This window comes from Brugia malayi (assembly GCF_000002995.4).
Source record: "Brugia malayi strain FR3 genome assembly, contig: Bm_v4_ChrX_scaffold_001, whole genome shotgun sequence".
NCBI classification, from domain to species: domain Eukaryota; kingdom Metazoa; phylum Nematoda; class Chromadorea; order Rhabditida; family Onchocercidae; genus Brugia; species Brugia malayi.
In genome coordinates this window covers 5,686,622-5,698,540 of record NW_025062479.1, presented here as the reverse complement: position 1 = coordinate 5,698,540, position 11,919 = coordinate 5,686,622, and the positions used below count along the sequence as shown (strand labels likewise).

General features: G+C 34.2%; 2 protein-coding genes across 2 annotated transcripts; both read left to right on the top strand.

The window, feature by feature from the left end:
- Positions 1–2,651: 2,651 nt before the first annotated feature.
- On the top strand, positions 2,652–5,298 carry Bma-ttr-53 (Uncharacterized protein; the record flags this gene model as incomplete). The annotated part of the gene is made up of 3 exons (XM_001899215.1): positions 2,652–2,659; positions 3,049–3,243; positions 5,055–5,298. The coding sequence occupies 3 exons, from the start codon at positions 2,652–2,654 to the stop codon at positions 5,296–5,298; spliced, it is 447 nt and encodes a 148-aa protein (XP_001899250.1).
- Positions 5,299–7,642: 2,344 nt separating this feature from the next.
- Positions 7,643–11,633, top strand: Bma-pps-1 (Uncharacterized protein; the record flags this gene model as incomplete). Its single annotated transcript, XM_043073737.1, has 13 exons — positions 7,643–7,672; positions 8,455–8,631; positions 8,723–8,932; positions 9,007–9,076; positions 9,192–9,346; positions 9,487–9,636; positions 9,777–10,011; positions 10,114–10,304; positions 10,481–10,708; positions 10,850–10,978; positions 11,044–11,169; positions 11,280–11,483; positions 11,577–11,633. The coding sequence occupies 13 exons, from the start codon at positions 7,643–7,645 to the stop codon at positions 11,631–11,633; spliced, it is 1,962 nt and encodes a 653-aa protein (XP_042929671.1).
- Positions 11,634–11,919: the final 286 nt, after the last annotated feature.

Genomic DNA, 11,919 nt, shown 5'->3' with positions numbered 1-11,919 from the left:
TTTATTAAAGTCTGATTCATACGAACCGCTTAATAAATGATTAGCATTCTACCAGGTTTCTGTTTACCATAACGTCTTGTTAATACTATATGATGTGGAAATGCGATTCTGTCGCTGACTAATCATGAGCACTGTTACGATTTTTTGATGAGATGGATTGTGACCATCCACTTTTCTTAACTTTCTCGATATGTCCCTGTCATCGAGGAAAAACGTATCATCAAAAGGTACACTTCTCGTTAAGGTGTCATCTTCGTAGTACTGTCTCTAATTAGCAAAAGAGATTAAGAAACGTTTGGCATCCGGCCTTTTTTACCTTTTTTAATGCCTTCTGTCGAGAATACAATGAATTTGGATGCCCTAAAACATCATTTCAGAAACCTCCGTGACTCTCACAACCCCACAAACTGCACTTTAAATTCGATGCACTCGATTTCCGACATTGGTGTTGAACAGAATGGTTAGAGGATCATCCAAAGGATGAAGTTACTTTGAAATCGATATGTTGGACTTCCTCGGTTACTTTTCATGATTTCTTCTTTGTTTTGAGCGCTGCGACAGTATTTGTAAGCTTTTTAGGAAAATTGACAGAACAAGACGCTTCGGTTAAGACTGAGAGAAAACTGTGCTCATAAATGCTGAAGAAAGAGTCAATATCATGGATGAAGATCGTCTTTCTCTCCGCGAAACCATCTGCAATATTGATTTTATTTGCGATAGGATTTTTTATTCCAAACTCTGTTGTACTGCTGACGGTGCTATGATCTGAATTGACCTTCTAGACTGCAGTGATAAATACTACTCGGTTCATGTCGTATTTTCGGTGATATTGATTCTTAGATGAATCGTTTCGTGCTCTCTTGCTGCTTCTAGGCATGTTTTCAGAACCACATATGTTTCTGAAATGATTTCATTGAATTTATTAACTTAATTTACTTTTTTTTACACATTTCACTTGCATCACTCGAGAAAAATCGTACTAGCACCCTTATTTTAAGAAGTCTCTAGTAACTGTTTTGGTGACATATAAACTAACAAAGATCGCAATAAAATACAATATGGATTTATGAGCTGCGCAAATAGTTCATTTGTATTCCACAAAGAGCTGTTTTAGCTTTGTCATATCTTCCATATGCAACGTTATTTGCTTTTTTAGATGGTGGATGTATACGTTTGCTGATAAAACGACGAATACTTCAATGTAAAAGATTACGCACATGATCGTAAATGGATTCCAGAAATCAAAAACAGAAGTAACTCTTCCATTTTATTTTGTTTTTGTGTTGTGCCATTTAGTTGAATCTTGCAGAAATTTTTGCTACAAATAATCTGTTTACTTTGCAGATTCCTGTTTGTAGTTGCTACGTTTATGTTCATCTATGTTATAAGACATGAGAAGGCGACTTCACCCTTGCATTTCCAGCTCTGGAAATTTCCATTCTTCATACATGCGATTACCACATTAATCACTCACTAGACCAGAAGTATGATTTGTTAGTTGGTCAGCGAATTAAAAAATTTTTCTTTGTGGACTTATAAGTCGTCAGTGCAAAGTTTTGTTGGCCAGTTTTCATATTATTATCACACTTTTCCTTGTTAGGGATTTATATATTACAATTTTAAATTAATGATGATATGGTAGTATTCTTTCATGCTGCAAGAAAAGAGGTGCTAGAAACCTTTCACTCCAATTTTTCACTGAATTTATTTGTCAAGGATTTGGGAAATACTCGTTCAGGTAAAAAGTTCCGCAGTAGAGTATCCATTTAATCATATGTTGTCATCTATGAATCATTACTAGGAAAAATCTAGTTTTATCTTTGCGTGATTATCTTTCTATTTTTGTTGTCCAGTTTTTTTAAACTATCCTGCTCATGTAGAGTTGGATGTCATTTGTTATACTTGTTACAAACTGCTTATATGTTAGCAAAATTTTCGAAATTTTTAAATTTCTTGTAAGTGATGATTTCTTTTTTACTGTGTTATACTTTGAACAACTAAATCGTATGTTTTCTGCACAAACTCGTATTAGCTTCTTAATTCCTCTATTAAAAAACGCACTTGTTTCTTCTTATCTTTAGTCATTGGTTTAGTTTTCACCCGTACCTTTGTAAATCAGTTTCTTTTCCTTGTACTTTTTGAAAATCCGTTTATTCTTGTGTTTCAGTAAATAGTTTCGTGGTTGTTTCACCCTTTTTCTGACTATGCCAGTCTTTAATGGCCGAGATTCCTCCTTCCTCATGGATTCTTGTTTGTCAGTTGAAATGACCATATCGATACATTTTTTCAATGCTTGGAAGAATTCGAAGGTTAACTATCGTGAATGCTTATTAGAGCCGCTCTTCAATTAGCTTTTTGAAAATCGACCAAGTTGGAGAAAGTTTTGAAGAATGATATGGTTCTTGCATTTTGCATTCGGTGAAATATCTTGTGATGGTATTTTCGTCTTGAGTTTTGAACTTGATTAGTTGTGGATTTTCCGCTTTTTCTTTAATTTGCGTAAGAAAAGTGGACGTAGTAATTTTCGTGGAGAGAAAATATATCAAGGGAGATAACTTTTTATTGAGTTTTCTATTTATGCTGCCAATAAAGATTCTTATTGTTGCAGTTATAATATCGTGGTTTTTTTTTCAGTTGGGAAAGCTTGTGCAATGCAAAGGTTTGTTTTACTCACTATTTTGTTTCATCATGTCATAATAATTTAACGGTCACATTATCAGCGTCCCATAAGTGGTTTGGTATAACTTGATTTAAAGCATTTCTTCCTTAAACCCAAAATTTTAAATATGCTGAGAAATCAGCATATATGTTTACTTATTTGCCAGTAATTCGTTCTCAATTACGAATTATACTACAACAGATCAAGTTTGTGGAGTTCTGATGATTTTACAGAAATCCTGATGATCTGCCTGCTTTGTTTTACCAAAAATTGAATTTATGTTTCTTTATCTTTTTCGGTAAAGAGCAATACCTCAAATCAGTTTGTAGTTAAGATGTATGTCTTGCAACTTATACATACTACTAACCTTTGCAGTTTGTGAATTTCAGGCATTTGTTATTTCTGAATGCTTGGGTTGTGTTGCTGCTGATGCGACTTGCTTGTGCAGGACATAAATGTGTTTGGATACATGGCACCGTGCGTTGCCATAAGGATCCTTCAAGAAATTTGAATGTTGAAGTACGAGTTTACGACCGAGATGGGCTATCAGTTGCCAAGATTATTGATCCTGATGATTTAATGGGGTTAGTTGACGTGTTCTTGTTGCTTTTGGAACTGAGAATTGTCCTAGTTCAGTGCAATATCGGTGCGAATATATGTGCCAAGAATCACGTAATAAAGCATGCATTAGTAACGGGTCTTCATAAGTTTTTTGTTTGGTTTATTTTGCTTGGTCAACTAATCTTGCTGTACTTTCGCTACAACTTTGAAACTGCCGGTTGTGCTTTAACGAAAACACTTTAAACCATTTCAAAATTTGTACTTTGTTTCCTAATATTCGAGGGTTGGGAATGAAGGAGGAGATGATTATCCAGCACTTGCTTAGATAATATTAGGAACAGTCAAATTGTGTAATAGAGATAAGCAAATTTGTGTAGTATATCATGTAAGCAAGGTTCCACAGTGCTTCGTCGGCTTGTTTGCAGTTTTGGTTAGTGGAAATGAGGTGAAGTAAAGCAGTCTGCGCATTTCAATAGGGAGGATACGATGTTATTCATTATCAACACTCAAATTAAATGGGGATTGAACTGGTGGTGGTACAAATCGAGCTTTTTGAGGTCTCCTTTCATTTATCTGAATAACACATGTTGCTCTTGTATAGTTTTTCTGAATATTTACATTTTCATGTAAGTTGCCAATCAAATATTTCAATTTCTTTTATAGAAGAAGAATGTCTGTGTTGTCTTCAAATTTCATTTTACACTAACACACAGAATTGGGTCCTAAATCTTTCTGTCCTTTCCCTTTTCTTTCTCTCTATTCTTCTTTCTCCCTCACTTTCTTTCCTAGAAGCATACATGGAACTCGTGCACTTCATTTTTAAAATTTTTAAATTCTCACCCTTAAAAAGCCTAGTCGTTTATGTTAATCTTATTTCCATTAAGAAAAAAGTTAATAGATTAGTTTCTTTGTGAAGTTTCTCCACTGATTCTTGGTGGGTAATGTTTATTAGTTTTCACTTCCATTCCTTTACAAAAACAGATGTAACATCTTATCCCCGGAAATTGTATTAGCTATGATTCGTAAGCATATTGAGAGCATCCTTTCTCACTCTAGAATGTTTCTTTTTTTTAGATCGTTTGCATTCACTGTACCGTCTATCCTATGCTGCTGTTTTCGCAAATGACTGATTATTTTTTAAAATTCGTATGATGTATTTTTAGCCTTCGTCCAAATTGAAACTCATATCTTTTTGTTTTATACATTCTATAGGTAAGTCATGAACTCTAAACCGTCGATTATCTGTGTTATGTTGAATATCATTCATAGCGGAATTAGCATGAAAATTAGCAGAAATGCTGAAATGTCAGCTATTTCCAGTATGTTTTCTGCAGCTTCCATCTTTATGGAAGATCCTCTCAAATATGAAAATTACTTTAAAAGAGATGAAAATTGGGCCAAAAAACACCGTGAAAGATATGAGTGCGTGTGCTATATTTCTTATGTGTTGAAAAGAAAACCTGTTATACGGAATCAAATGAAACGATATGATTACTGATATCGTAATTCTGTGCGCTAGCTTAAATACACGTCTTATAAAGATATGAGACATCTTTTTTTGAAGAGAAAATTACCTAACATTTCTTTGAATTTGTGACTAATAATTGTTAAACTGTACTGCACTTTCGGTGTATAAGGATTCTAGCGCTTCCGATCTTTAAAAATGCTGCAGTGCCTTGCTACACTGTGTTTGCAATGTTCATCTTAACAAACGTACAAACGTTCAAGTAAAGTTTGTTCGGTGTGATTCATGATAAGAAAGCAATTTGAGTTGTGATGTAAAAAAAAATTTTTTTTTTTTGTGCCCTTTTCCAGTTTAATTTTATTTATTTAGAGTGACGTTCACAAGCGAAGACGGTTCGTTCCAGTTAGATGGATGTGGCGAAGACATTGATTGGGTTCCTGGTATTCCAAACAATCCGGAACCTTATTTACAAATATTGCATTATTGTAACAGACAGACGGGTGAAATCATAAAGCTCCCACCATTCAGAATTTTTGTGCCAAATACATATGAAGTTGGTACAGTTGATCTCGACTTACCGATTCAAGCTTCATCTGCAAAAAACAGTACTTAACTGATGATTATAGCTCTCGAGGTTTATATGTAACACTGTAGAATTTTCTATGTTCTGAAAATATTTTCAAATTTAACGACCAATGTAAATGATGTACTTAGCTTATCGTTTGCCATTTTTTTTTATCGACTTTTGAAAGGAAGACTGGTAAAGAATGTTTAGTCAGGATTTCAGACTATTATGTTGGATTAGTGAATTTGTCGAATCTGTCTTTAATACTCTTGCACATTTTATTCATTTTACTTTTTTTGTCTTCTTTTTCCTATAATCTATATTTCTTAATTTTATTTTACATGTATTCTTTCTCCATATATAATCTGGCGAACTGCAACTCGTATTTTACGTTCTTGCTTTAGAACTTTTTGTTTCTGACTTGAATAAAATTGCTTTCATCCCAACTTTCTATTCATAAGGAAAAAATTTTTACTTTTTTTGTCAGAATCCAATGAAATAGAATAAAATAAAAATTCATTTCTACTCTAGCAAGAACTTTTAGGCCTATTGGTGTTCTTTTCTGAAAACTTTACAAACTAGACGCAGTAAACATACTTATCTGTGTAACCTTTCACTCTTAGTCCAACAGGAATATTGAATGGTAAGGATACTTTCTTCTTTATCGCTTAGTTATGCTTCATTTCTCGCTGTGATCATCTTTGTACCTAATAATATTCCAGTTTCATTTTCAGCCAGTTTTATATTGCTGTTTTGCTTAATGTTGTAATGCTTTCTCTTATTACTTTTCTTCGTCAGCATGGAGTATTCTTTTTCTGCCTCATCATTTATAATTCATCGCGATGCACTCTCTGCAGGAATACCTTACGTTGAATAACGGCAAAAGTGATTTTATATTTTCATAAGGCATGTTCGCATAAATAAATATGTTAAGTTATGATGTTTGATGGAGGTGTTTACTATCACAAGATTCTTGCTGCACTGAACACGAACTTTGAGATCAAATGTGAACTGTTTGTACGTTGGTGGATTTCAACTTGCGCTACCTTTACATCAATCGTTTTCTTAGATTCTTTGAATTCGTTTCACTTTATTATACATAGGATACGGATTTTATTTTCACTAAAATACTGCGGAATATGGATGTGTTGGACTACATTTCAAAATCAATTTCTTGGGGAATTCCATTATTATTAATTTTCTAGTTTGAGTAGTCTTTATTCTAAATTATCTCATGATCATCGAATATATACATAATACTTCGGGGTTTGAAAACTGACAGGAAGTTTAATTCAAAACTGCATCTTTTTCACACTTATTGCGGATCCGAGATCGTGAGATTATGGGCAAAACCTCTGTCTCAGTTGAACGGTGAAATGGGCGGTAGTAAATTTATAGTTAGTACTGTGTTGTAAATACAAAAAAGTTGGCCAGTGTTGTTTTATGTGGTCTCTCATAAACTCTGTTATTCCATGAACTTTGTTCAGCAAGTGTTTTTATAGTTTTAATTACGAAGTTCCTTTTTTTTTTTTAATCCTAATTTTATGTCTGGTTGGACAGTTGTTCATTTGCGTAATGCACCTACAAAGGAAATCACTTTTAGCTTAAAAAATCTCGCAACTTACCAATAAACAAAGAGATACTCTCAGTCGAGATACCTTCTATACCATAGAAGGAAATTTATAGATATTAATATGATTCGTTTGAATAAGTGAGTCACATCTGTCAAGCATTTAATGGTGAATGTTGGATCGAGACTTGGGCAGACGCTGTTGAGTAGCTGTTGTTAAATGTGCCAGTTTATGAGCACACAGAATATTTTTTTCGTAGAATTCATTTGACAAAACTTTCGTGTTTTATTTTTTGATTAGGAGGAAGCAGTAGATAAAATTACTTCAATACTATGAGTAAGTAGATTTAACTTTCAGTTGTCAGTTTGTGTATCTTAATTACGTCGAAGTAAGCTACGGCAGCAAAAATATCGGGAGTGGTGCTGTAATCGGATATTAAAATTGTTATTGATGTGTTCTCTTATAAGGTCTTTGTGCAGCACATTATACAAAAATAGTTGACATCAAGGAATGAGAAATGATTTTGACTTTGTTTGTTTCTTTTAAAAAGGACTTTTATATCGATGTTAGTGGCTTGTTTTTCAGGTTAGCAGAAAGAAAAGAATGTTTGTATTGAGAGTAAACTAGTGTTTCAACAAGTATCATTTTGTTTGATAACAGGTTTGATATTTGGAGGTAACACTTTAAGCACTTCGCTCAACCTGTTATTTGGTATTCCTCACACACACGCAGTGAATATTTGTAGATTTGCTTGTTGTTTATTTACACTGATTTGGTTTTTTAGAATCAAATACATTCTCAGCAATTTCAACTACACCAGAATGCGCATTGGACCACATCTCGATCCGCAGGTTTGAGCTTGCTTGCATAACTTTCTTGCTGCACATAACTCGTTGTTGAAGATTCCTTGACTTTCCAACGTGTTGCTCTTACTATTATTGAAATATTACTCTCCTCTCTGAAACAGTCTGTGACTCATCATCCTAGATTAGTATTCCGTTGGTGTTTTTATTGTAAGATCATTTTGTACAACTTATGTTCTCATCTCACTATATCCGAACAATGCACTGGAGATCAGGAATTCTTTACATATGTGTTAATGGAACATATTTAGTTACTTATTTCATTTTAAATTGAAAAAGGACGACCACTTTTTTTTATGGATTGTTCTGACTTTTATTTTCTCATCTTCTGAACACACTGCCGATATGCTATTATTGCTGTGTCTAACTCATAGGTATCGTTTTTGCCCATAAAGCATGATTTAATTGAGGATCAGAATGTTCGTAATGATAAAGAGAGTTCTGCGAATTTTATGCAACTCTCAAATCATTGATAATTATTGATCGCACTGCTTGACCTTTTCCGAGATGGTGCACTTAAAAATGCAAACACGGTTGACGGTTTTTTTTTTTACTTACATCCCTGAAAATATGACGCTGCAAAATAAAACCTTCCGTCAGTTTGTTGATAGTAAGAATGTTTTTATAGAAGTTTTACTTTTTTTTTCCGAAACTACGCCTGGGTTTAACTCGGTTAATATGCTTTCTCATATCTATTTTATGGGTTTCCGATTTAAACCTCTTCTTTATCCATAATATATATGCTTCAGCTTTTATCGGAATTGTTTGAGGATTATGGAATTGGTACTACAAGCGTAACGTTCCAACAACATAAAGTAGGAAGAGAGGAACGTGCACGAGTTCTTGGACGTCATAGCGGTTTCCGAGGTTGTACTATATGGTTCACCGGATTGTCTGGAGCTGGCAAAACAACAGTTGCATTTGCAGTGGAGAAAATTTTGACACAGGTTCTTTAATTAATTTTGTGCTTCTTGTCGATCTTTTCAAGTTTAGGAAGTATCTTACACTATTTAATTGCTCTTTCAACTTGCATTGCAGCTTGGTATTCCTGCTTACGCTTTAGATGGTGACAATGTCCGACATGGTCTTTGTAAAAATCTTGGGTTTTCCAAAGAAGAAAGACGAGAAAATATCCGTCGTGTTGCTGAAGTAGCCAAATTATTCGCTGATATGGGCACTGTGGTTCTGGCATCATTCATTAGTCCATATAAATATGATCGAGATGATGCAAGATCTATTCATAATCAGGTTAACAATCATACTATTGCATTATTTGGGAAATTAGACATGTTTTATAGTTTTCACAAGGGTTTTCATTCCAGGATAATTTGACCTTCTTTGAAGTGTATGTGAATACACCACTAAGAATTTGTGAACTTCGCGATCCTAAAAGTAAGTTTTGTCTCGACTTAGTGCTCAAGAATTAAAGTTTTATACAACCTCTTATTTATTTTAGAGTTAAATCTATACAGAAATAAATATGAAAGAGCAGTTTATCATGCTGTAGATTTGTATAAGAAGGCACGTTGCGGAGAGCTGAAAGGATTCACAGGGATTGATAGTGTCTATGAAGCGCCAGAAAAACCAGATCTTATACTTGAATCGGGCATTGAATCTGAAGCCGAGTCTGTCAGGAAAGTACTGGATTTCTTATTCCAGAAGGTAATCACATGTCCGTACTTTAACTGAAATTTCTTGGTAACTTCATTTTTATCAATAAAATTTGCTTCACATATCTGTGCCAGAAATCTGCAATATGTTTTTATTTAAAAAAAAAAAAAAAACCACCTATTGCATTGTAGAATGTTTTGCCCGTAAAAGCTTATCAGCAAATTTCTCGGCCACCTATACGAGAGTTATACATTGGTGAGGAATCGAAAGACAAATTACTAGAGCGCATGAACTCTTTTCCAAGAGTGCAGTTGACGAAAATTGATCTAGAGTGGTTACAGGTTTCATTCTTCTTTTATTTTCAGGAGTATAGATTTTTCTATAACTTCTAATGTTTGCGTGAATATTTTAATATATTAGTCGATAACAGTTCTAATTTATATGTATCGTTGTTATGCTACGTGCTGTTTCGTATTTTTAGGTATTGGCTGAAGGCTGGGCATCTCCTTTGCCTGGTTTCATGCGTGAACGGCAGTACTTGCAATGTTTACACCATGGTCTCCTTTTGGATTTAAAAAAGAAATGCTTAACCACTGATGTGTCGCTTCCAGAAAACACTGAAGAAGATTCACTTTGGCCACTTAATGAACCACTGAATCAGTCGATAGTAATCGTATTACCGATTGGTGATGACACAAAAGTCAAGCTCATGGATGGTTGGCATTTTTATGCTTAGTTTGACCTATACTATATTTGGACTATTTTGTCGAGAACAGTGTCATATTAAAACTTCTTCATGATATGTGAAAATTTTCGAGGACATTCTGTCAGTCCCGAAATTGCTCTTGTGTATAACAATGACGTGGTTGCTGTTGTGAAAGATGGAGAAATATTTGAACATAGGAAAGAGGAACGAATTGCGCGTCAGTTTGGTATTATCGATCCTCGTCATCCTACAATAAAACAAATTTTGGAAAGTGGGAATTGGTTGCTTGGCGGTGATGTACAGGCAACTTTTTTTGATGCATCATTTAATTCCATCTGTTTGTAACTTTAACATTACAATAGTTCTTCATTTAAGTTCGCTGATAGTGCAGCTTTGAAGTAATTGTCATCCTCCTAGAAATTAATTTGTTTCCGAAACGGAAGTTTGTATTTCTGTATTCCTTCGTTCAGTAAATTTAGGTGCTGAAACGAATTCAGTACAATGATGGTTTGGATTGCTATAGGATGTCACCGTTAGAGCTTCGAAATGTTTTCGCGAAAGCCAATTGTGATGCGGTTTTTGCTTTCCAATTGCGAAATCCTATTCATAATGGCCATGCTCTTCTTATGCAAAATACAAGAGAACAGCTGCTGACAAAGTACAAAAATCCCATGTTGTTACTTCATCCATTAGGCGGTTGGACAAAAGTTTGTTCTTGTGTTTTTAGTATTTGTTATAACGCAGAGTTTTGATCTCTTTGAGAGGAATACAAATTTCTCAGCTTTCATTTTTTATCATAAAATTAAAAAGAATCTCTCATTCGATGTTTTGCGATTTCTATTTTTTAGGAAGACGATGTGCCGTTAGATGTACGCATGAGACAGTATGATGCAATTTTATCGGAAGGTGTTTTAGATCCACAATGGACCATTCTTGCTATTTTTCCTTCCCCAATGTTATATGCTGGACCGACTGAGGTAGTAATTTTTATTTTCCTTTTTTGATTGTACTGTATTTGTTTTTATAAATTGATTAATTTCAGGTACAATGGCATGCTAGGGCTCGATTAGCAGCAGGTGTTTCAACTTACATAGTAGGACGAGATCCTGCAGGCATACAACACCCCGAAACTGGCGACTACTTATATGATCCGACACATGGCTCGAAAGTTAGCTTTAATTATCGCGTTCAATTGCTAGTGGTTTATTCATTATTGATATGTTTTTAGGCAAGATATTTGAGGATCAGAAATATTTAATTCATTGATTAGTTTTCAAGGTATTATCTATGGCTCCCGGTTTGCCGAATTTGGACATAATACCATTTCGCGTAGCTGCGTACGATAAAACGAAAGGCAAAATGGCATTTTTTGATCCTTCACGAAGTGAAGACTTTAAGTTTATAAGTGGAACGAAAATGCGGTCATATGCTCGTGATGGTGTTGAACCACCAGAGGGTTTCATGGCTCCCAAAGCTTGGAAGGTAATCATAGTTTTTGATATGTTCTTGCTTTTCATATTATTGCGTTTTTTGTCCAGTTTAATTGTTGTTCGTTAATATTTCTAGATATTGCAGATTCTATCATCTTATTATCAGGAATTAACAACGAAGGAAATTGAAAGTGATCACTGACACTACTTGTTGATAATTGCAAACTTTTTGTTTAATAGGTTGTAATGTATAGTGTTTCTTATATGATCATTTATGTTGTCACATTACAGGATGTTGGAAAACATCTTTGACTAATTGCTTTATTACTTTAATACCATCCAGTTTGAAAAATGAGATGGTCGTACAAATGTGCTGTATTAATTAATATTGCAGAATATATATACTATCACTAGTATATTTGCATTGATAGACAAGAGGCCATTATGTGACTTCTGTTTTTTGAATGAGAATTGTGTGTGCAGGAAGA